The 25,481-nt window shown below is 53.2% G+C and overlaps 1 protein-coding gene across 9 annotated transcripts in view; it reads left to right on the forward strand.

Moving 5' to 3' along the window:
• Positions 1-4,720: 4,720 nt before the first annotated feature.
• The window catches only part of LOC109900827 (clathrin coat assembly protein AP180-like), a 45,047-nt gene continuing 24,286 nt past the window's right edge, over positions 4,721-25,481 (forward strand). For 2 of the 9 annotated variants that reach the window (XM_031837326.1, XM_031837328.1), the window contains exons 1-3: positions 4,729-5,781; positions 11,340-11,482; positions 11,934-12,009. In XM_031837326.1, the coding sequence (XP_031693186.1) occupies positions 5,652-5,781; positions 11,340-11,482; positions 11,934-12,009 (349 nt within the window). In that variant the 5' untranslated portion in view covers positions 4,729-5,651. Of the gene's footprint in view, positions 5,782-11,339; positions 11,483-11,933; positions 12,010-25,481 lie in introns of all 9 variants that reach the window. The other 7 variants (XM_020496667.2, XM_031837325.1, XM_031837323.1 and 4 more) reach the window with 6 other exon arrangements.

The raw sequence follows: 25,481 nt of genomic DNA on the forward strand, positions 1-25,481 counted from the left end.
CTGGTTAAATAAAGGTAAAAAAAAAAAAAAAATAATTATGGACACTTACGACGCTGCGCATTGGTCCTCCGATCCTTCTCGCTACTCCTCCTCAAAGGGGAGGACGAGATCTGTTACATTAACAGTCTGATGGCCTTGAGATAGAAGCTGTTTTTCAGTCTCTCGGTCCCAGCTTTGATGCACCTGTACTGACCTCGCCTTCTGGATGATAACGGGGTGAACAGGCAGTGGCTCGGTGGTTGTTGTCCTTGATGATCTTTTTGGCCTTCCTGTGACATCGGGTGGTGTAGGTGTCCTGGAGGGCAGGTAGTTTGCCCCCTCTAGAGAGCCTTACGGTTGTAGGCGGAGCAGTTGCCGTACCAGGCAGTGATACAGCCCGACAGGATGCTCTCGATTGTGAACCTGTAAAAGTTTGTGTGTTTTTGGTGACAAGCCAAATTACTTCAGCCTCCTGAGGTTGAAGAGGCGCTGCTGCACCTTCTTCACCACGCTGTTTGTGTGGGTGGACCATTTCAGTTTGTCCGTGATGTGTACGCCGAAGAACTTAAAACTTTCCACCTTCTCCACCACTGTCTCGTCGATGTGGATAGGGGGTTGCTCCCTCTGCTGTTTCCTGAAGTCCACGATCATGTCCGTTGTTTTGTTGACATTGAGTGTGAGGTTATTTCCCTGACACCACACTCCGAGGGCTCTCACCTCCTCCCTGTAGGCCGTCTCGTCGTTGTTGGTAATCAAACCTACCACTATAGTATTGTCTGCAAACTTGATGATTGAGTTGGAGGCATACATGGCCACGCAGTCATGGGTGAACAGGGAGTACAGGAGAGGGTTGAGAACTCACCCTTGTGGGGCCCCAGTGTTGAGGATCAGCGGGGTGGAGATTTTGTTTCCTACCCTCACCACCTGCGGACGGCCCGTCAGGAAGTCCAGGACCCAGTTGCAGAGGTCGGGGTCGAGACCCAGGGTCTTGAGCTTGATGACGAGTTTGGAGTGTGCTATGGTGTTAAATGCTGAGCTGTAGTCGATGAACAGCATTCTTACATAGGTATTCCTCTTGTCCAGATGGGTTAGGGCAGTGTGCAGTGTGATTGCGATTACGTCAACCTATTGGCGGGGTAAACAAATTGGAGTGGGTCTAGGGTGTCAGGTAGGGTGGAGGTGATATGGTCCTTGACTAGTCTCTCAAAGCACTTCACGATGACGGAAGTGAGTGCTACGGGGCGATAGTCATTTAGCTCAGTTACCTTAGCTTTCTTGGGAACAGGAACAATGGTGGCCCTCTTTAAGCATGTGGGAACAGCAGACTGGGATAAGGATTGATTGAATATGCCCGTAAAGACACCAGCCAGCTGGTCTGCGCATGCTCTAAGGACGTGGCTAGGGATGCTGTCTGGGCCGGTAGCCTTGTGAGAATTAACACGTTTAAATGTTTTACTCACGTTGGCTGCAATGAAGGAGAGCCCGCTGGTTTTGGTAGAGGGCCATGTCGGTGGCACTGTATTGTCCTCAAAGCGAGCAAAGAAGTTGTTTAGTTTGTCTGGGAGCAAGACATCGAGGTCCGCGACAGGGCTGGTTTTCTTTTTGCGGTCCGTGATTGACTGTAGACCTTGCCACATACCTCTCGTGTCTGAGCCGTTGAATTGCGACTTTACTTTGTCTGTATACTGACGCTTAGCTTGTTTAATTGCCTTGCGGAGAGAATAGCTACACTGTTTGCATTCGGTTGTCACGTTCTGACCTTAGTTCCTTTGTTTTGTCTTTGTTTATATGGTCAGGGCATGATTTGGGGTGGGCAGTCTACGTTTGTTTTTCTATGTTTGGTTTCTGTGTTCGGCCTAGTATGGTTCTCAATCAGAGGCAGGTGTTGTTAGTTTTTTTTTCCAACTGGGTTTGGTGGGTGTTTGTTTCCGTGTGAGTGTTTGGGCCACACGGTACTGTTTCAGTTTTGTATATTTCACGTTTATTATTTTGTTCCAGTGTTCAGTTGTGTTTTTTGAATGAATCAATATGGACACTTACCACGCTGCGTTTTGGTCCGATACTTACTCCTCCTCAGACGAAGAGGAGGAAAGCCGTTACATCGGTCATGTTTCCGATCGCCTTTCCCTGATTAAAAACAGTGGTTCGCACTTTCAGCTTTGCGTGAATGCTGCCATCAATCCACGGTTTCTGGTTGGGGAAGGTTTTAATAGTCGCTGTGGGTACAACATCACCAATGCACTTGCTAATAAACTCGCTCACCGAATCAGCGTATTCATCAATGTTATTGTCTGATGCTATGCGGAACATATCCTAGTCCACGTGATCGAAGCAATCTTGAAGCGTGGAATCCGATTGGTCGGACCAGCGTTGAACAGACCTGAGCACGGGCGTGTCCTGTTTAAGTTTCTATGGTCAAGGGGTCTGAATACTTTCTGAAGGCAATGTATAGACAGGTGTGTGCCATTCCAAATCATGTCCAATCAATTGAATTTATCATTAATGCCATCCAACCAAGTTTTAGAAAGATCTCAAGGATGATCAATGGAAACAAGATGCACCTGAGCTCAATTTCGAGTCTCATGGCAAAGGGTCTGAATAGTAAATAAGGTATTTCTGTTATTTATTGTTAATGCATTTGGAAAAAAATCTGAAAACAGGTCTTCACTTTGTCATCATGGAGTATTTTGTGTAGATTGAGGGCAAAAAATATTAAATCCATTTTCAAATAAGGCTGTAATGTAACAAAATGTGTAAAAAGTAAAGGGGTCTGAATACTTTCCGAATGCACTGTATGTATTACATCCCCAGTGCCCCCCAGTTGCAAGAAATGACATCCCCAAAAAACTTAAACAAAACTATAAAACACAAATGGCTCCTAGACTCCCACGCATGCTTTCTGTACTCAACACCTAAACTGAAACTAAAACGAAATACTATAAGAATACCTCTGGGATGCGTGCTCAGTCCCCTCCTGTACTCCCTATTCACACATGACTGCACGGCCATACACGACTCCAACACCATCATTAAGTTTGGCGATGAGACAGTGGTAGGCCTTATCACCGGCAACAATGAGACAGCCTATAGGGAGGAGGTCAGAGATCTGGCAGTGTTGTGCAAGGACAACAACCTATCCCTCAACTTGATCAAGACATAGGAGATGATTGTGGACCCCTTTCTCATCAACGGGCTGTAGTGGAGCAGGTTGAGAGCTTCAAGTTCCTTGGTGTTCACATCGCCAAACAAAATAACATGGTCCAAGCACACCAATACAGTCGTGATGTCAGGCGTCAGTGTGCAGAGGTGAGGATGGAGTCAGGCGCAGGACACAGAACTGAGTAAAATAACGCACTTTACTCGAAAAATAAACAACCATAAATTCCACGCAGGGAAAACACACCATAACACAGAAGACTAACACTAAACAAGAAACAATCACGCACAAAACATCATGGGAACCAGAGGGTTAAATAGGGAAAATAATTATTACGTAATGGGGACCAGGTGTGTAAAATCAAGACAAAACAAATGGAAAAAGAAATGTAGATCGTGGCGGCTAGAAAGCCGGTGACGATGACCGCCGAATGTTGCCCGAACAAGGAGAGGCACTTTTACAGCTGCACCATCGAGAGCATCCTGATGGGTTGGATCACTACCTGATTTGGCAACTGCTCAGCCTCCGACCGCAAGGCACTACAGAGGGTAGTGCGTACGTCCCAACACATCACTGGGGCCAAGCTTCCTGCCATCCAGGATCTCTATACCAGGCGGTGTCAGAGGAAAGCCCTAAAAATGGTCAAAGACTCCAGCCACCCTAGTCACAGACTGTTCTCTCTGCTACCACATGGCAAGTGGTACCGGAGCGCCAAGCCTAGGTCCAAGAGGCTTCTAAACAGCTTCTACCCCCAGGCCATAAGACTCCTGAACATCTAATCAAATGGCTACCCAGACTATTTGCATTGCCCCCCTCCCCCCTTCTACGCTGCTTCTACTCTCTGTTATTATCTATGTCACTTTAATAACTCTACCTACATGTACATATTACCTCAATTACCTCGACACATTGACTCTGTACCTGGTACCCCCCTATTGTTATTTTACTGCTGCTCTTTAATTATTTGTTATTCTTATCTCCTACTTGTTTTAGGTATTTTCTTATTAGTGCATTGTTGGTTCAGGCCTTGTAAGTAAGCATTTCACTGTAAGTTCTACACCTGTTGTATTCGGTGCATGTGACAAATGCAATTTGATTTGATTTGAAAATATAAATATTTGTATATAACTAAACTATATAACTGTATATAACTAAACTAAAAAAAACTATCAAATCAGGTCTGAAAACGAACTGAAAATAAACTTACTTCCAAATAATAATACAAAAACGAATAGAAATAAAAACGAATATAAAAACACAAAACTATAATAACTTTGCTCTAGGCAATACATGCTAATTATAGCGCATAATAAAGCCTATACGTGTGTGGCAACGTGTCAATGACCAGGGTAAACAACCGCAGGGAAGGATAGTAGTAATGGGAGAGCGAGTAGCACGAGGGCACGGATCATTTGGAAAATATACTTCCTGTGCGCAGTGGGTTCAAATCTGTCTCTTTAATATTTTGCACCATTGCAGTAGTGCTCACTCGTAAACCCTTTGACATATTAATGATATGATTGCTAGGCTATACAGTAGGCCTAGGAATATTCCCCTTTAAGAACGCGCCACGGTGAGCGTGGGATGGACGTGTGTCGGTTTGTTAATGAAGTGTCACCTGACCCTGTCCTAACATTGCACGGGGGGAGAGGATATATAGTCCAAATAAACATACATTCGAGTGAGTGGAAGACACAATTATTTCCAACATCTCCATACAGTATAGCCTAGTAGCCTATTCAGCCTCCTTGGATTGGTGCGCCGGTCAGTGTTGGCTCTTGGCACAGGGGTTAGAGGCACATCTGCTGTCGACAGAGGCTCGTTGTCCTTCTCTATCAGACATTCTTGATCGGAAGAAAACGTCCGGAGCGAAGATTTTAATCAACGAGCCGACTGTGCGTCACTACAAAATCGTTATTTTGAAAGCGCCCCCGTGCATTTTACTCCTTCGGTTTGCCTTTTTTCCGTGCGTCGTGGAGAAGGAAACACTGACGGTGTATCCGATGCTCCTGCAAAACGGATAACGGAATATTCTATGTATGCTTGACGAAGGTTGGACATTTGGCCAAACCCATTCATTGTAAGGATAAGAAACGCTGCGCGGTCGCAACGTTTTCAATCTCCTGATTGCTTCTTTAATATTGCTTTATTGCTGTGGGCTGAGGAAATACATTGTATTTCTAGCGTAGTGTTACGTAAGAGTGACTTTATCCAAGGTGCTGAATTGAACAGTATAGCGGGACACAGAAGGAAGAAGGCAATATTGTTTAAGTCTACCCAGGTCAGAGCACACATCAACGTGACCCAATTATTTAATGAAATATTGATTGATTTATTTGAGCTAATATTGCAAATTGTTCGCCCATCCAGAAGGTCACAGGCCTATACGTGGGAGATTTGGAGAGGACCGCACAGCACTGGCATCGTTGATACCTGTATTCCTGTAGCAAGACCGCCTTTTATTTCTCTCTTTGGTTAAATACATTCTTAAGGTGGTCGACTACACGAGGAGAAAATGTCGGGGCAGACGCTCACGGATCGTATTGCCGCTGCGCAGTACCAGTTGACGGGATCAGAGGTATCTCGCGCCGTCTGCAAAGCCACCACTCACGAGGTGATGGCGCCCAAGAAAAAGCACCTGGAATGTAAGTGCATTCTCATCCCCACCCTTTCTCTCTCTCTCACACACACACACACACACACACTATCAGGTGAAGAACACTGCATCATGAATTGATTAGATATCTATGGGGAACAAATGGTTGACATCCATTGTAAACATATGCCTCTGGTGCCAAACGTTGCATGTTCGAATCCAGCCATAGAACGTTGTTTTTGAGATTTTTGTTTTAAGACTATCCCAAATCTCATGCCTTACCTTAACCATTCAGAGTTAATACATAACCTTAAGATTTCGTAGTTAATGTCTAAACTTAACCCTAAACCCTTAGAAATGTGATGTTTGGAACCACTTAGAAATGTTGTCTAATTCTGATGTGAGACTGAGAGCTTGTTGAATCATCAACCAATGCATTACATTTCTATGCTCCTGCCCTGCATGACCAGAGACCTACCATGTATTGATGTTACCATGGAGATGACCCCAATGGTGACCCCTAGTCATCCTACATGTGTAGCTCACAGTGATTGGAGAGAAAGGTGGTCATGACTCAAAACAGACTGACTCACACAGAGGCCTAGTCACAATACATTACATTTTCCCTTGTTCACTTGTCCTTGCACACTACACCTCCCAAGCTTCCCTTAAGTGATACATATGGCAGGAGTGCATGTCTTCAAGTCTTCAACGGCTGCAGTGTCTGCTACTGTAGTTGCCTTTGTTATTGATAAGCTAAAGAGCTTCCTCACTTGGTTTCAAAGGTGTAGCCTATACACTATACACTATATCAAGTGTGAATTAAATGGGCAACGACTAGAAAACATATAGATGTAGGCCTACTGTAGATAGATAGACCTTAACGTCCAATTCTGCTTATTCACCAGTATCCAATTTTCCCTGCATCAGCGCTACTTCCATAAAGAATCAGGGTCTGCCTCATGACAAGACAATATGAATCGCTGGCATAGGGCCTAGCAGCCCGAGTCAAACTAAAGCAGTCGTGGATGAATGGTGTTCCACCTGCCTGTGTGTGTGGTCAGGTGGCCGGCCCAGTCTCAGGCTAGGTCTAGCAAGACTCAGAACTTATGTCGTGTGATACGCTCCCCACTGAATAATGCATTAATCAGCCAATGACTGGCCTCTATTATTTACACAGCCAAAGGTGACCATGCTAATGCTAAAGTAGGCAGGAGACTGCTGGGGATTAGCATAGCATTGCACAGAGAGAGAGGCAGAGAACTCAAGAGTATGGCTGTCCAGAGAAGGGAGATTCTTACCCAATAAAATACACATATGTCCTGCTCTTTCCATGGCACAAACTGACCAGGTGAATGCTATGATCCCTTATTGATGCCACTTGTTAGGGGAGGAGAAGAAGAAGAAGAAGGATCTTTAAGACTGGGGACAATTGAGACACGGATGGTGTATGTGTGCCATTCAAAGGGTGAATGGGCAAGACAAAAGATTTAAGTGCCTTTGAACAGGGTATGGTAGTAGATGCCAGGCATACTGGTTTGTGTCAAGAACTGCAACGCTGTTGGGTTTTTCCCACTCAACAGTTTGCCGTGTGTATCAAGAATGGTCCACCACCCAAAGAACATCCAGCCAACTTGACATTGAAGCATTGGAGTCAGAATTGACCAGCATCTCTGTGGAACGCTTTCGACACCTTGTAGAGTCCATGCCCTGACGAATTGCGTCTCTTCTGAGGGCAAAATGGGGAAGGGGGTTCAACTCAATATTAGGAAGGTGTTCCTAATGTTTGGTATACTCCGTCTATTTTTACTGTAGTAGTTAATTTTTTTACAGATGTTAACCAAATACAATAAGCGCGAATAAACAAAGCACAATTCAAATGGATCCGGTCTTTATCGAGATGGAAGGATATTGTCTGTGTCTTGTCTGTGTTGTGACATTGATTGTTGAGTACCTGTAGCGATGTCTCTTGCCTTGCAGTTAATCCTAGTGCATGTACAATGTATATCGATTTCATGGCCCTTCAAAACTAAATAAAAATAGGGCACAATGTCTCCCTTATCTTATTTTCTTGCCACATAGTTAATGCCCTCAAGGCAACATTCAAGGCTTCAAACACCAAAACATTTAATTAGGCCAACATTTTTAGGCAAGGGCTCCATCTAACCTAAATATATTATTGGAAACTCTAGTAGGGCATATTATTTGTCATCTCCTCAGGGATAATCCAATTCCAAACTTGCCTTGAGGCCTCAGGTATGTGATGCCGTAGTCAGACGCGCTTCCAAAGCAACCACAGAACAGAGCGTTCAAAGTTCAAAGTTCTCCAAAGAAAAGGTCATTTCATAAGCTATATTCCATAGATAATCAAAGGCAGAGCGGTCAGATTTAAACTGTAAACAAAGGTATAGACTAGTAGCAGCTTAGTGGCGTAGCGGTCAAAAAACTGTACGGTGCCGCCATACGTGAGGCTTAGTAGACCCGTTCTGCCAACAACCTAAATAGGTGAAGGGAAGGGGAACACATAATGCTTTTAAATACCCATGATAATTCTAATAGAAAACCAAAAACATGAGTTCATCAACCATGCTCTATAATGGATCATTCCATATTTATACTGATATTCAATAATAATAGTTTTCTAAATGGAGCAAAAACAATACATACAGCACAAATAAAGAAGGTATGTCTTTGACCAAATAGGGCCATCTTCTGTATACCCCCCCTACCTTGTCACAACACAACTGATTGGCTCAAACACATTAGGAAGGAAAGAAATTCCACAAATGAACTTTTAACAAGGCACACCTGTTAATTGAAATGCATTCCATGTGACCTCCTCATGAAGCTGGTTGAGAGAATGCCAAGAGTGTGCAAAGCTGTCATCAAGGAAAAGGGTGTGTACTTTGAAGAATCTAAAATATATTTGGTTTTGTTGAACTTTTTTGCTTACTACATGATTCCATATGTGTCGTTTCATAGTTTTAATGTCTTCACTACTATTCTACAATGTAGAAAATAGTACAAATAAAGAAAAACCCTGGAATGAGTAGGTGTGTTCCAACTTTTGACTGGTACCGTATATTACATATCTCTTGGTCTTAGGTTTGATGGCATAACGCATAGATTCCACAGATAATGGTCTTGACATGGAAATGGCATAAGAGTATAGTACATCTCAATGACCCTATACACTTTGCCACAGACATTGATGTGCCAATATGATGATACATCAAACATTACCCCTCTAGTCTTTGTGTGAAGCCATTGTAACAGAGAAGATAGTTGTTGTCCATCATCATTGTGTCATGATTGCTGACCCTTGAGAGGCAGTCCGGTTGCCATGGAAACAGATTGTAGAGCGGGTCAAAGACTCGGGCTGACACAAAGGGGGGTTCTGGAAAGGCACAGTGGCGGGCAAACGACTCCAGAGTGCTTCAACAGATAGTCATTTTGGGCAGTAGCATATCCTTAGAATTATATTTTCTGTCTTTGTTTTGGTGTTTCAGAGTGAGAAATGGGTTTCAATGTTTTTTTTATTGGTTCTTACTCTGAAGGAGCGAGATGTCTGAAATGTATTTCATTGTGATTGGACTCTTCTTGTTCCCTCTTGTGGTGAAACACAGTTCGTTAAATTTGACAAACCTGTTCCTTCTGAGCAATATGATAAAAATACACAGAAATCACTGGTTTAGTGGTCAGTGCAGCCTATACCCGCATGCATGTTTTTATGCATGGGCACAGCTTGTCTGTGTGTGTGTGTGTGTGTGTGGGCGTTTTCAGTCATCTGCTAAGTGAATCATTGAGCTGATACCTCTGGACAAGCTTAACAAGTGTGTGTGTGTGTGGTCTCATAGGAGTGTTGTTAGGGTAATGGGTTGGCGTCTATTCGCTGGCTTCTAGTTGATTTTAATCTGACCTATTCCAGTCACTCTAACCTCGGAGAAGTCTGGTGTGTGAGTACAACAATACACACACCCAGGCAGGCCACAAGCATATGCACGCCCGCACACACACACACATGCACACACACAGTCCTGTGTGCCTTGTTATAGACTCCCCTACCAGTTAATTTTTACAGCTCTCCTGTCTGCTGTGGATTACTGAGTCTTTATTTAGATCAGTCAATCATCATTAGACTTACACACACACACACACAAACGTGTGTGTGTGTGTGTGAACACGTTTGTGTGGGAAACAAAATAGTGGGCCACAAATATTCCACACACAGGGTTGCCTGTTGAGATGGAACATATGGTTGAGCTGTGTAGGAAGCCGAGCAAAGCAGGGACAGACATGAATATTATGGCTGTCATCACCAACTGTTTTACTGAGAGAGGCAGACACATTTAGGAGAGAGAGAACATAAAAGGGTTCTTCGGGTTGTCCCTCTGTGGAAAGGGTTCTTCATGGAACCCAGAGGGGTTCTACCTGAAACCAAAAAGTGTTCTTCAAAGGTTCCTCCGGTGGGGACTGCCGAAAAACCCTTTCAGGCTCTAGATGGCACCTGTTTTTTATAAGAATGTACAGGCAGTACATCAGTCAACGTTTATCAAAAACTGGACACAAAAGCTTATAATTGGAGACGTGTGTGTTTGTTCTTGTGTGTGTGTGTGTGTGTGTGTGGCTGTTGGGAGAGGGGTCACCACACCAGACTCCTTACTGATTTATATTAATCTGTGGACAAAGCCCCTGCCCTTTGACCATGAAATGACTAACAAGCCTTCATCATGCATCCCCGCTCTCTTTTTAGTCTGGTCAGTGTTGTTTGATAATATTGCAGCTTTCCATCCCTTGGCAGGACAAGCTTCCGCCTTTTGGAAGTACAGAAACACGGTTTGGCTAGGATTTATAGCCACCTTCCCGATCTCATATCCCATATCTCATATCCCATATCTCATATCCCATATCCCCCTCTCTCTTCCGAGCAGCTAATCTGTCATGTACTGTATCCCAAAGAGCTGAGTTGAGGTGATTGCTCTCTGAGGCAGACCTGTCGGTCAGTCTGTCTAAATGGCAGTCTGTTTGTCTCTTTGTCTCTGTGTGTGTGTGTGTGTGTGTGCAATACTTCTATCTGTGTGTTGGATCCTTTCCAGCAGTGTTGGTGGCTCTTTGAGGCTTGGTATGTGTGTCCTGACTCCCAAATGGATTTCTGACTCGGCAATGCCTAGCTCCACTAGGTACACAGTGAAGTGAACAACCCCCAGAGGCTGTTTTATGGCTTTCACACATTCCAGTAGCAGAATCCCCCCCCCCCCCCACACACACAGCCCAGCAGTCCTACTCCAAAAATCACAGAGCACATGAATGGAGCAAGGGAGACTGAATCTCATTTGACCTGGGGTGAGGCTTCACTATCAGCTACGGCAGCACATTACACCTTTTCTTGGCAGTCAGCATGTCTTAACACTTTGAAACTGTACTTACTCATCATGATTTTACAACTCTTTAAATATCTTGAGATATCCTAACAAATCCTGCTATATTCTACTGTCTCAAAATGTCTGACCGTTTCACGGATCGACAATCAATAAGAGAACCGTTTCACTGAGCTGAACGAACAGCCTCTCCCCACAGTACTAACAAACCTATCTGTATGTGTTTCAGATCTGATATCGGCTACCAATGCGACCAACGTGAACATCCCTCAGATGGCCGACACTCTGTTTGAGAGGGCCACCAACGCCAGCTGGATTGTCGTCTTCAAGGCCCTAGTCACCACACACCACATGTGTGTCCATGGAAACGAGGTCAGAGGGCAGCAATTTAGTGCACAACCACAATAAAACCAATTAGGACTGTTTGAGCACCATGGACAGCTACACGGCTGTCTTGATTCATCCCAGGGGAGCTGTGAGTGTGGCTGTCCATGGTGCTGGAAACAGTGCTATTAGTATGGCTGCAGACTAGAGCTCGTTCTGAAACATGGTTTCATGTTTCATCAATCACCATTGTGTTTGTCTGGAGCTATATTTACTTATTGAGTTGCTGTATTGCAAAAGACATGCTTTCACACACTGTAAATTATAGTCTCAATTTTGGACTAACATACTAGCACTCAATTTGTAGTTGACTATTTCAGTAAATATGCCCTAATTTGTCTTGATTTAAAAAAAATGGATTCTGGTTTTGTTTAATCAGCCTATTTCATTGTAAGGTGTTTCAGAGTGTCAGTGCCTTATTGTCATTCTGCTTCCTCAGAGGTTCATCCAATACCTGGCCTCCAGGACCGCTCTGTTCAACCTCAGCAACTTTATCGACAAAACAGGCTCCCACGGTAAGTGCACTTCCTGTATGTTTGTGGAGGGAAGCAGGTGAGAGAGAGAGGCAGAGACAGGAGGAGAGGCAGAGAGAGGGGGAAAGAGACGGTAGGTGAGGTCAGAGACGGGAGGAGAGGCAGAGAGAGGTGGAGATGGGAGGAGAGGCAGAGAGAGGTGGAGATGGGAGGAGAGGCAGAGAGAGGTGGAGATGGGAGGAGAGGCAGAGAGAGGTGGAGATGGGAGGAGAGGCAGAGACGGGTGGAGAGAGGCAGAGAGGGGAGGAGAGGCAGAGAGGGGAGGAGAGGCAGAGAGGGGAGGAGAGGCAGAGGAGAGGTGGAGAAGGGAGGAGAGGCAGAGAGAGGTGGAGACGGGAGGAGAGGCGGAGAGAGGTGGAGACTGGAGGAGAGGCGGAGACAGGAGGAGAGGCGGAGAGAAGAAGAGACAGGGGAGAGAAGAAGAGACGGCGGAGAGAAGAAGAGACAGGAGGAGAGGCGGAGAGAAGAAGAGACAGGGGAGAGAAGAAGAGACGGCGGGGATGGGAGGAGAGGCAGAGAGGGGAGGAGTGGCGGAGAGAGGTGGAGACTGGAGGAGAGGCGGAGACAGGAGGAGAGGCGGAGACAGGAGGAGAGGCGGAGAGAAGAAGAGACAGGAGTAGAGGCAGAGAGAAGAAGAGATAGGAGGAGAGGCGGAGAGAAGAAGAGACAGGGGAGAGAAGAAGAGACGGCGGAGAGAAGAGACAGGAGGAGAGGCGGAGAGAAGAAGAGACAGGAGGGAGAGGCGGAGAGAAGAAGAGACAGGGGAGAGAAGAAGAGACGGCGGAGAGAAGAGACAGGAGGAGAGGCGGAGAGAAGAAGAGACAGGAGGGAGAGGCGGAGAGAAGAAGAGACAGGGGAGAGAAGAAGAGACGGCGGAGAGAAGAGACAGGAGGAGAGGCGGAGAGAAAAAGAGACAGGAGGAGAGGCGGAGAGAGGCGGAGATGGGAGGAGAGGCAGAGAGGGGAGGAGAGGCAGAGAGGGGAGGAGAGGCAGAGGAGAGGTGGAGAAGGGAGGAGAGTGGTGGAGAGGCGGAGACGGTTGGAGAGGCAGCGAGAGGTGGAGAGGCAGCGAGAGGTGGAGAGAAGAAGAGACAGGAGTAGAGGCAGAGAGAAGAAGAGACGGGAGAGAAGAAGAGACAGGGGAGAGGAGGAGAGGCGGAGAGAAGAAGAGACAGGGGAGAGAAGAAGAGACAGGAGGAGAGGCAGAGAGAAGAAGAGACAGGAGGAGAGGCGGAGAGAAGAAGAGACAGGAGAGAAGGAGAGACAGGAGAGAAGAAGAGACAGGCAGAGAGAAGAAGAGACAGGAGGAGAGGTGGAGAGAAGAAGAGACAGGCGGAGAGAAGAAGAGACAGGCGGGGAGGCGGAAAGAAGAAGAGACAGGAGGAGTGGCGGAGAGAAGAAGAGACAGGAGGAGAGGCATAGAGAAGAAGCGACAGGAGAGAAGAAGAGACAGGCGGAGAGAAGAAGAGACAGGTGGAGAGGAGAAGAGACAGGAGGAGAGGCGAAGAGAAGAGGAGACAGGCGGAGAGGCGAAGAGAAGAAGAGACAGGCGGAGAGAAGAAGAGACAGGAGGAGAGGCGGAGAGAAGAAGAGACAGGAGGAGAGGCGGAGAAAGAAGAGACAGGAGGAGAGGCGTAGAGAAGAAGCGACAGGAGAGAAGAAGAGACAGGCGGAGAGAAGAAGAGACAGGCGGAGAGAAGAAGAGACAGGAGGAGAGGCGGAGAGAAGAAGAGACAGGAGGAGAGGCGAAGGGAAGAAGAGACAGGCGGAGAGAAGAAGAGACAGGAGGAGAGGCGGAGAGAAGAAGAGACAGGTGGAGAGAAGAAGAGAAGAAGCGACAGGAGGAGAGGCGGAGACGGGAGGAGAGGCAGGGAGAGGCGGAGACGGGGAGAGAGGCGGAGGCAGAGAGAGGCGGAGACGGGACGAGAGGCAGGGAGAGGCGGAGACGGCGGGGAGAGGCAGAGAGAGGCAGAGACAGGGGAAGAGAGAGGCAGAGACGGGGGGGGAGAGGCGGAGGCAGAGAGATGCGGAGACGGGGGGAGAGGCAGAGAGTTGCGGAGACGGGAGGAGAGGCAGAGAGAGGCGGAGACGGGAGCAGAGGCAGAGAGAGGCGGAGACGGGGGAGAGGCAGAGAGAGGCGGAGACGGGGGAGAGGCAGAGAGAGGCGGAGACGGGGGGAGAGGCAGAGAGAGGCGGACACAGGGGGAGAGGCAGAGAGAGGCGGAGGCGGAGAGAAGAAGAGACAGACGGAGAGGCGGAGAGACAGGAGGAGAGGCGGAGAAAGAAGAGACAGGAGGAGAGGCGTAGAGAAGAAGCGACAGGAGAGAAGAAGAGACAGGCAGAGAGAAGAAGAGACAGGTGGAGAGGAGAAGAGACAGGAGGAGAGGCGAAGAGAAGAAGAGACAGGCGGAGAGAAGAAGAGACAGGAGGAGAGGCGTAGAGAAGAAGCGACAGGAGAGAAGAAGAGACAGGCGGAGAGATGAAGAGACAGGCGGAGAGAAGAAGAGACAGGAGGAGAGGCGGAGAGAAGAAGAGACAGGAGGAGAGGCGAAGAGAAGAAGAGACAGGCGGAGAGAAGAAGAGACAGGTGGAGAGGCGGAGAGAAGAAGAGACAGGCGGAGAGAAGAAGAGACAGGCGGAGAGAAGAAGAGACAGGCGGAGAGGCGGAGAGAAGAAGAGACAGGAGGAGAGGCGGAGAGAAGAAGAGACAGGCGGAGAGGCGGAGAGAAGAAGAGACAGGAGGAGAGGCGGAGAAAGAAGAGACAGGAGGAGAGGCGTAGAGAAGAAGAGACAGGAGGAGAGGCGAAGAGAAGAAGAGACAGGCGGAGAGAAAAAGAGACAGGAGGAGAGGCGGAGAGAAGAAGAGACAGGCGGAGAGAAGAAGAGACAGGAGGAGAGGCGGAGACGGGAGGAGAGGCAGGGAGAGGCGGAGAGAAGAAGAGACAGGAGGAGAGGCAGGGAGAGGCGGAGACGGGGGAGAGGCAGGGAGAGGCGGAGACAGGAGGAGAGGCAGGGAGAGGCGGAGATGGGGGGGAGAGGCAGAGAGAGGCGGAGGCAGAGAGAAGTGGAGACGGGGAGAGAGGCGGACACGGGGGGAGAGGCAGGGAGAGGCGGAGACGGGAGGAGAGGCAGGGAGAGGCGGAGACGGGAGGAGAGGCAGGGAGAGGCTGAGAGGGGGGGGAGAGGCAGAGAGAGGCAGAGAGTTGCGGAGACGGGGGAGAGGCAGAGAGAGGCGGAGACGGGGGGAGAGGCAGAGAGAGGCGGAGACGGGGGGAGAGGGGGAGACAAGAAGAGACAGGAGGAGAGGCGGAGATGGGAGTAGAGGCAGAGAGGGGCAGAGACGGGAGGAGAGGCAGAGAGAGGCGGAGACAGGAGGAGAGGCAGAGAGGGGCGGAGACGGTAGGAGAGGCAGAGAGGGGCAGAGAAAGGCGGAGACAGGGGGAGAGAAGAAGAGACAGGCGGAGAGGCGGAGAGAAGAAGAGACAGGAGGAGAGGCGGAGAAAGAAGAGACAGGAGGAGAGGCGTAGAGAAGAAGAGACAGGAGGAGAGGCGAAGAGAAGAAGAGACAGGCGGAGAGAAAAAGAGACAGGAGGAGAGGCGGAGAGAAGAAGAGACAGGCGGAGAGAAGAAGAGACAGGAGGAGAGGCGGAGACGGGAGGAGAGGCAGGGAGAGGCGGAGAGAAGAAGAGACAGGAGGAGAGGCGGAGACGGGAGGAGAGGCAGGGAGACGGGGGAGAGGCAGGGAGAGGCGGAGACAGGAGGAGAGGCAGGGAGAGGCGGAGATGGGGGGGAGAGGCAGAGAGAGGCGGAGGCAGAGAGAAGTGGAGACCGGGAGAGAGGCGGACACGGGGGGAGAGGCAGGGAGAGGCGGAGACGGGAGGAGAGGCAGGGAGAGGCGGAGACGGGAGGAGAGGCAGGGAGAGGCGGAGAGGGGGGGAGAGGCAGAGAGAGGCAGAGAGTTGCGGAGACGGGGGAGAGGCAGAGAGAGGCGGAGACGGTGGGAGAGGCAGAGAGAGGCGGAGACGGGGGGAGAGGGGGAGACAAGAAGAGACAGGAGGAGAGGCGGAGATGGGAGTAGAGGCAGAGAGGGGCAGAGAGGGGCAGAGACGGGAGGAGAGGCAGAGAGGGGCGGAGACGGGAGGAGAGGCAGTGAGAGGCGGAGACGGGAGGAGAGGCAGACAGGGGCGGAGACGGTAGGAGAGGCAGAGAAAGGCGGAGACAGGGGGAGAGAAGAAGAGACAGGAGGAGAGGCGGAGATGGGAGGAGAGGCAGAGATGGGAGGAGAGGCAGAGAGGGGCGGAGACGGGAGGAGAGGCAGAGAGAGGCGGAGACGGGAGGAGAGGCAGAGAGGGGCGGAGACGGTAGGAGAGGCAGAGAGAGGCGGAGACGGTAGGAGAGGCAGAGAGAGGCAGAGACAGGAGGAGAGGTGGAGAGAAGAAGAGACAGGAGGAGAGACGGAGACAGGAGGAGAGAAGAAAAGACAGGCGGTGAGAAGAAGAGACAGGAGGAGAGGCGTAGGGAAGAAGAGACAGGCGGAGTGAAGAAGAGACGGCGGAGAGAAGAAGAGACAGGAGGAGAGGCGGAGAGAGGAAGAGACAGGCGGAGAGAAGAGACAGGTGGAGAGGCGGAGAGAAGAATAGACAGGACGAGAGGCGGGGACAGGAGAAGAGGCGGAGACAGGAGGACAGGAGGAGAGAAGAAGAGACCGGAGGAGAGAAGAAGAGACAGGCGGGGAGAAGAAGAGACCGGAGTAGAGGCGGAGAGAGGAAGAGACGGGAGGAGAGGCGGAGAGAGGAAGAGACAGGAGGAGAGGTGGAGAGAGGAAGAGACAGGAGGAGAGGCGGAGAGAAGAAGAGACAGGAGGAGAGGCAGAGAGAGGTGGAGACGGGAGGAGAGGCAGAGAGAGGCGGAGACAGGGGAGAGGCAGAGAGAGGCGGAGACGGGAGGAGAGGTAGAGAGAGGCGGAGGCAGAGAGAGGCAGAGATGGGAGGAGAGGCAGAGAGAGGCGGAGACGGGAGGAGAGGCAGAGAGAGTCGGAGACGGGGGAGAGGCAGAGAGAGGCGGAGACGGGAGCAGAGGTAGAGAGAGGCGGAGACGGGAGGAGAGGTAGAGAGAGGCGGAGACGGGAGGAAAGGCAGGAGTAGAGTCAGAGGCGGGAGGAGAGGCAGAGAGGAAGAGACAGGAGGAGAGGCGGAGAGAGGAAGAAACAGGAGGAGAGGCGGAGAGGAAGAGACAGGAGGAGAGGCGGAGAGAAGAAGAGACAGGAGGAGAGGCGGAGAGAGGAAGAAACAGGAGGAGAGGCGGAGAGAAGAAGAGACAGGAGGAGAGGCGGAGAGAAGAAGAGACAGGAGGAGAGGCGGAGAGAAGAAGAGACAGGAGGAGAGGCGGAGAGAAGAAGAGACAGGAGGAGAGGCGGAGAGAAGAAGAGACAGGAGGAGAGGCAGAGAGGCGGAGACGGGAGGAGAGGCAGAGAGAGGCGGAGATGGGGGGAGAGGCAGAGAGAGTCGGAGACGGGGGAGAGGCAGGGAGAGGCGGAGACGGGAGGAGAGGCAGAGAGAGGCGGAGATGGGGGGAGAGGCAGAGATAGGAGGAGAGGCAGGGAGAGGCGGAGACAGGAGGAGAGGCAGAGAGAGGCGGAGACGGGAGGAGATGTAGAGAGAGGCGGAGACGGAAGGAGAGGCGGAGAGAGGCGGAGACGGAAGGAGAGGCAGAGAGAGTCGGAGACGGGAGGATAGGTAGAGAGAGGCGGAGACGGGAGGAGAGGTAGAGAGAGGCAGAGACGGGAGGAGAGGAGAGAGAGGCGGAGAAGAGGAGGAGAAGCAGAGACGTGAGGAGAGACAGAGAGAGGAGGAGACGGTAGGAGAGGCAGAGAGAGGCAGAGACGGGAGGAGAGGCAGAGAGAGGCGGAGACAGGAGGTGAGAAGAAGAGACAGGAGGTGAGAAGAAGAGACAGGAGGAGAGGCGGAGAGAAGAATAGACAGGACGAGAGGCGGAGAGAGGACGAGACAGGAGGAGAGGCAGAGAGAGGCGGAGACGGGAGGAGAGGCAGACATAGAGAGAGAGGCGGAGACGGGAGGAGAGGCAGAGAGAGTCGGAGACGGGAGAGGCAGAGAGAGGCGGAGACGGGAGGAGAGGTAGAGAGATGCGGAGGCAGAGAGAGGCGGAGATGGGAGGAGAGGCAGAGAGAGGCGGAGACGGGAGGAGAGGCAGAGAGAGTCGGAGACGGGGGAGAGGCAGAGAGAGGCGGAGACGGGAGGAGAGGTAGAGAGAGGCGGAGACGGGAGGAAAGGCAGGAGTAGAGGCAGAGACGGGAGGAGAGGCAGAGAGGGGTGGAGACGGGAGGAGAGGCGGAGACAGGAGGAGACAGGAGTAGAGGCAGAGACGGGAGGAGACGCAGAGAGGGGTGGAGACGGGAGGAGAGGCAGAGAGAGGCGGAGACAGGAGGAGACAGGAGGAGAGGTGGAGAGAGGAAGAGACCGGAGGATAGGCGGAGAGAAGAATAGACAGGACGAGAGGCGGAGAGAGGACGAGACAGGAGGAGAGGCGGAGAGAAGAAGAGACAGGAGTAGAGGCAGAGAGGTGGAGACGGGAGGAGAGGCAGAGAGAGGCGGAGATGGGGGGAGAGGCAGAGATAGGAGGAGAGGCAGAGAGAGGCGGAGACGGGAGGAGAGGTAGAGAGAGGCGGAGACGGGAGGAGAGGTAGAGAGAGGCGGAGACGGGAGGAGAGGTAGAGAGAGGCGGAGACGGGAGGAAAGGCAGGAGTAGAGGCAGAGACGGGAGGAGAGGCAGAGAGGAAGAGACAGGAGGAGAGGCGGAGAGAGGAAGAAACAGGAGGAGAGGCGGAGAGGAAGAGACAGGAGGAGAGGCGGAGAGAAGAAGAGACAGGAGGAGAGGCGGAGAGAGGAAGAAACAGGAGGAGAGGCGGAGAGAAGAAGAGACAGGAGGAGAGGCGGAGAGAAGAAGAGACAGGAGGAGAGGCGGAGAGAAGAAGAGACAGGAGGAGAGGCGGAGAGAAGAAGAGACAGGAGGAGAGGCGGAGAGAAGAAGAGACAGGAGGAGAGGCAGAGAGGCGGAGACGGGAGGAGAGGCAGAGAGAGGCGGAGATGGGGGGAGAGGCAGAGAGAGGCAGAGATAGGAGGAGAGGCAGGGAGAGGCGGAGATAGGAGGAGAGGCAGAGAGAGGCGGAGCCGGAGACGGGAGGAGAGGTAGAGAGAGGCGGAGACGGAAGGAGAGGCGGAGAGAGGCGGAGACGGAAGGAGAGGCAGAGAGAGTCGGAGACGGGAGGATAGGTAGAGAGAGGCGGAGACGGGAGGAGAGGTAGAGAGAGGCAGAGACGGGAGGAGAGGAGAGAGAGGCGGAGAAGAGGAGGAGAAGCAGAGAGAGGCAGAGACGGGAGGAGAGACAGAGAGAGGAGGAGACGGTAGGAGAGGCAGAGAGAGGCAGAGACGGGAGGAGAGGCAGAGAGAGGCGGAGACAGGAGGTGAGAAGAAGAGACAGGAGGTGAGAAGAAGAGACAGGAGGAGAGGCGGAGAGAAGAATAGACAGGACGAGAGGCGGAGAGAGGACGAGACAGGAGGAGAGGCAGAGAGAGGCGGAGACGGGAGGAGAGGCAGACATAGAGAGAGAGGCGGAGACGGGAGGAGAGGCAGAGAGAGTCGGAGACAGGGGAGAGGCAGAGAGAGGCGGAGACGGGAGGAGAGGTAGAGAGATGCGGAGGCAGAGAGAGGCGGAGATGGGAGGAGAGGCAGAGAGAGGCGGAGACGGGAGGAGAGGCAGAGAGAGTCGGAGACGGGGGAGAGGCAGAGAGAGGCGGAGACGGGAGGAGAGGTAGAGAGAGGCGGAGACGGGAGGAAAGGCAGGAGTAGAGGCAGAGACGGGAGGAGAGGCAGAGAGGGGTGGAGACGGGAGGAGAGGCAGAGAGAGGCGGAGACAGGAGGAGACAGGAGTAGAGGCAGAGACGGGAGGAGACGCAGAGAGGGGTGGAGACGGGAGGAGAGGCAGAGAGAGGCGGAGACAGGAGGAGACAGGAGGAGAGGTGGAGAGAGGAAGAGACCGGAGGATAGGCGGAGAGAAGAATAGACAGGACGAGAGGCGGAGAGAGGACGAGACAGGAGGAGAGGCGGAGAGAAGAAGAGACAGGAGTAGAGGCAGAGAGGTGGAGACGGGAGGAGAGGCAGAGAGAGGCGGAGATGGGGGGAGAGGCAGAGATAGGAGGAGAGGCAGAGAGAGGCGGAGACGGGAGGAGAGGTAGAGAGAGGCGGAGACGGGAGGAGAGGTAGAGAGAGGCGGAGACGGAAGGAGAGGCGGAGAGAGGCGGAGACGGAAGGAGAGGCAGAGACGGGAGGATAGGTAGAGAGAGGCGGAGACGGGAGGAGAGGTAGAGAGAGGCAGAGACGGGAGGAGAGGAGAGAGAGGCGGAGAAGAGGAGGAGAAGCAGAGACGTGAGGAGAGACAGAGAGAGGAGGAGACGGTATGAGAGGCAGAGAGAGGCAGAGACGGAGGAGAGGCAGAGAGAGGCGGAGACAGGAGGTGAGAAGAAGAGACAGGAGGAGAGGCGGAGAGAAGAATAGACAGGACGAGAGGCGGAGAGAGGAAGAGACAGGAGGAGAGGCGGGAGAGGCGGAGAGAAGAAGAGACAGGAGGAGAGGCGGAGACGGGAGGAGAGGCAGGGAGAGGCGGAGACGGGGGAGAGGCAGGGAGAGGCGGAGACAGGAGGAGAGGCAGGGAGAGGCGGAGATGGGGGGAGAGGCAGAGAGAGGCGGAGGCAGAGAGAAGTGGAGACGGGGAGAGAGGCGGACACGGGGGAGAGGCAGGGAGAGGCGGAGACGGGAGGAGAGGCAGGGAGAGGCGGAGACGGGAGGAGAGGCAGGGAGAGGCGGAGAGGGGGGGAGAGGCAGAGAGAGGCAGAGAGTTGCGGAGACGGGGGAGAGGCAGAGAGAGGCGGAGACGGGGGAGAGGCAGAGAGAGGCGGAGACGGGGGGAGAGGGGGAGACAAGAAGAGACAGGAGGAGAGGCGGAGATGGGAGTAGAGGCAGAGAGGGGCAGAGAGGGGCAGAGACGGGAGGAGAGGCAGAGAGAGGCGGAGACGGGAGGAGAGGCAGAGAGGGGCGGAGACGGTAGGAGAGGCAGAGAGGGGCAGAGAAAGGCGGAGACAGGGGGAGAGAAGAAGAGACAGGCGGAGAGGCGGAGAGAAGAAGAGACAGGAGGAGAGGCGGAGAAAGAAGAGACAGGAGGAGAGGCGTAGAGAAGAAGAGACAGGAGGAGAGGCGAAGAGAAGAAGAGACAGGCGGAGAGAAAAAGAGACAGGAGGAGAGGCGGAGAGAAGAAGAGACAGGCGGAGAGAAGAAGAGACAGGAGGAGAGGCGGAGACGGGAGGAGAGGCAGGGAGAGGCGGAGAGAAGAAGAGACAGGAGGAGAGGCGGAGACGGGAGGAGAGGCAGGGAGACGGGGGAGAGGCAGGGAGAGGCGGAGACAGGAGGAGAGGCAGGGAGAGGCGGAGATGGGGGGGAGAGGCAGAGAGAGGCGGAGGCAGAGAGAAGTGGAGACCGGGAGAGAGGCGGACACGGGGGGAGAGGCAGGGAGAGGCGGAGACGGGAGGAGAGGCAGGGAGAGGCGGAGACGGGAGGAGAGGCAGGGAGAGGCAGAGAGGGGGGGGAGAGGCAGAGAGAGGCAGAGAGTTGCGGAGACGGGGGAGAGGCAGAGAGAGGCGGAGACGGGGGGAGAGGCAGAGAAAGGCGGAGACGGGGGGAGAGGGGGAGACAAGAAGAGACAGGAGGAGAGGCGGAGATGGGAGTAGAGGCAGAGAGGGGCAGAGAGGGGCAGAGACGGGAGGAGAGGCAGAGAGGGGCGGAGACGGGAGGAGAGGCAGTGAGAGGCGGAGACGGGAGGAGAGGCAGACAGGGGCGGAGACGGTAGGAGAGGCAGAGAAAGGCGGAGACAGGGGGAGAGAAGAAGAGACAGGAGGAGAGGCGGAGATGGGAGGAGAGGCAGAGATGGGAGGAGAGGCAGAGAGGGGCGGAGACGGGAGGAGAGGCAGAGAGAGGCGGAGACGGGAGGAGAGGCAGAGAGGGGCGGAGACGGTAGGAGAGGCAGAGAGAGGCGGAGACGGTAGGAGAGGCAGAGAGAGGCAGAGACAGGAGGAGAGGTGGAGAGAAGAAGAGACAGGAGGAGAGACGGAGACAGGAGGAGAGAAGAAAAGACAGGCGGTGAGAAGAAGAGACAGGAGGAGAGGCGTAGGGAAGAAGAGACAGGCGGAGTGAAGAAGAGACGGCGGAGAGAAGAAGAGACAGGAGGAGAGGCGGAGAGAGGAAGAGACAGGCGGAGAGAAGAGACAGGTGGAGAGGCGGAGAGAAGAATAGACAGGACGAGAGGCGGGGACAGGAGAAGAGGCGGAGACAGGAGGACAGGAGGAGAGAAGAAGAGACCGGAGGAGAGGCGGAGAGAAGAAAAGACAGGCAGAGAGAAGAAGAGACAGGCGGGGAGAAGAAGAGACCGGAGTAGAGGCGGAGAGAGGAAGAGACGGGAGGAGAGGCGGAGAGAGGAAGAGACAGGAGGAGAGGTGGAGAGAGGAAGAGACAGGAGGAGAGGCGGAGAGAAGAAGAGACAGGAGGAGAGGCAGAGAGAGGTGGAGACGGGAGGAGAGGCAGAGAGAGGCGGAGACAGGGGAGAGGCAGAGAGAGGCGGAGACGGGAGGAGAGGTAGAGAGAGGCGGAGGCAGAGAGAGGCAGAGATGGGAGGAGAGGCAGAGAGAGGCGGAGACGGGAGGAGAGGCAGAGAGAGTCGGAGACGGGGGAGAGGCAGAGAGAGGCGGAGACGGAGCAGAGGTAGAGAGAGGCGGAGACGGGAGGAGAGGTAGAGAGAGGCGGAGACGGGAGGAAAGGCAGGAGTAGAGGCAGAGAGGAAGAGACAGGAGGAGAGGCGGAGAGAGGAAGAAACAGTAGGAGAGGCGGAGAGGAAGAGACAGGAGGAGAGGCGGAGAGAAGAAGAGACAGGAGGAGAGGCGGAGAGAGGAAGAAACAGGAGGAGAGGCGGAGAGAAGAAGAGACTGGAGGAGAGGCGGAGAGAAGAAGAGACAGGAGGAGAGGCGGAGAGAAGAAGAGACAGGAGGAGAGGCGGAGAGAGGAAGAGACAGGAGGAGAGGCGGAGGAGAGGAAGAAACAGGAGGAGAGGCGGAGAGAAGAAGAGACAGGAGGAGAGGCGGAGAGAAGAAGAGACAGGAGGAGAGGCGGAGAGAAGAAGAGACAGGAGGAGAGGCGGAGAGAGGGAAGAGACAGGAGGAGAGGCGGAGAGAAGAAGAGACAGGAGGAGAGGCGGAGAGAAGAAGCGACAGGAGGAGAGGCGGAGAGAAGAAGAGACAGGAGGAGAGGTGGAGAGAAGAAGAGACAGGAGGAGAGGCAGAGAGAAGAAGAGACAGGAGGAGAGGTGGAGAGAAGAAGAGACAGGAGGAGAGGCGGAGAGAGGAAGAAACAGGAGGAGAGGCGGAGAGAAGAAGCGACAGGAGGAGAGGCGGAGAGAAGAAGAGACAGGAGGAGAGGTGGAGAGAAGAAGAGACAGGAGGAGAGGCAGAGAGAGGAAGAAACAGGAGAGAGGCCAGAGAGAGGAAGAAACAGGAGGAGAGGCGGAGAGAAGAAGGAGACAGGAGGAGAGGCAGAGAGGCGGAGACGGGAGGAGAGGCAGAGAGAGGCGGAGATGGGGGGAGAGGCAGAGAGAGTCGGAGACGGGGGAGAGGCAGGGAGAGGCGGAGACGGGAGGAGAGGCAGAGAGAGGCAGAGATAGGAGGAGAGGCAGGGAGAGGCGGAGACAGGAGGAGAGGCAGAGAGAGGCGGAGCCGGAGACGGGAGGAGAGGTAGAGAGAGGCGGAGACGGAAGGAGAGGCGGAGAGAGGCGGAGACGGAAGGAGAGGCAGAGAGAGTCGGAGACGGGAGGATAGGTAGAGAGAGGCGGAGACGGGAGGAGAGGTAGAGAGAGGCAGAGACGGGAGGAGAGAGAGGCGGAGAAGAGGAGGAGAAGCAGAGACGTGAGGAGAGACAGAGAGAGGAGGAGACGGTATGAGAGGCAGAGAGAGGCAGAGACGGGAGGAGAGGCAGAGAGAGGCGGAGACAGGAGGTGAGAAGAAGAGACAGGAGGAGAGGCGGAGAGAAGAATAGACAGGACGAGAGGCGGAGAGAGGAAGAGACAGGAGGAGAGGCGGAGAGAGGACGAGACAGGCGGAGAGAAGAAGAGACAGGAGTAGAGGCGGAGAGTAGAAGAGACAGGTGGAGAGAAGAAGAGACAGGTGGAGAGAAGAAGAGACAGGTGGAGAGAAGAGGAGACATGCGGAGAGAAGAAGAGACATGCGGAGAGAAGAAGAGACAGGTGGAGAGAAGAAGAGACATGCGGAGAGAAGAAGAGACAGGCGGGGAGAAGAAGAGACAGGAGGAGAGGCGGACTGAGGAGAGACAGGAGGATAGGCAGAGAGAGGCAGAGAGAGGAAGAGACAGGAGGAGAGGCGGAGAGAGGACGAGACAGGAGGAGAGGCGGAGAGAAGAAGAGACCGGAGGAGAGGTAGAGAGAGGCGGAGACGGGAGGAGAGGCAGAGAGAGGCAGAGATGGGGGGAGGGCAGAGATAGGAGGAGAGGCAGAGAGAGGCGGAGACTGGAGGAGAGGCAGAGAGAGGTGGAGGCGGAGACGGGAGGAGAGGTAGAGAGAGGCGGAGACGGAAGGAGAGGCGGAGACGGAAGGAGAGGCAGAGAGAGTCGGAGACGGGAGGATAGGTAGAGAGAGGCGGAGACGGTAGGAGAGGTAGAGAGAGGCAGAGACGGGAGGAGAGGAGAGAGAGGCGGAGAAGAGGAAGAGAAGCAGAGAGAGGCAGAGACGTGAGGAGAGACAGAGAGAGGAGGAGACGGTAGGAGAGGCAGAGAGAGGCAGAGACGGGAGGAGAGGCAGAGAGAGGCGGAGACAGGAGGTGAGAAGAAGAGACAGGAGGAGAGGCGGAGAGAAGAATAGACAGGACGAGAGGCGGAGAGAGGAAGAGACAGGAGGAGAGGCGGAGAGAGGACGAGACAGGCGGAGAGAAGAAGAGACAGGAGTAGAGGCAGAGAGTAGAAGAGACAGGTGGAGAGAAGAAGAGACAGGTGGAGAGAAGAGGAGACATGCGGAGAGAAGAAGAGACATGCGGAGAGAAGAAGAGACAGGTGGAGAGAAGAAGAGACATGCGGAGAGAAGAAGAGACAGGCGGGGAGAAGAAGAGACAGGAGGAGAGGCGGAGAGAGGAAGAGACAGGAGGAGAGGCAGAGAGAGGCGGAGAGAGAAAGAGACAGGAGGAGAGGCGGAGAGAGGACGAGACAGGAGGAGAGGCGGAGAGAAGAAGAGACCGGAGCAGAGGTAGAGAGAGGCGGAGACGGGAGGAGAGGCAGAGAGAGGCGGAGACGGGAGGAGAGGCAGAGAGAGGCGGAGACGGGAGGAGAGGCAGAGAGA

The sequence above is a fragment of the Oncorhynchus kisutch genome, linkage group LG12 (genome assembly GCF_002021735.2).
Source record: "Oncorhynchus kisutch isolate 150728-3 linkage group LG12, Okis_V2, whole genome shotgun sequence".
Classification (NCBI taxonomy): Eukaryota; Metazoa; Chordata; class Actinopteri; order Salmoniformes; family Salmonidae; genus Oncorhynchus; species Oncorhynchus kisutch.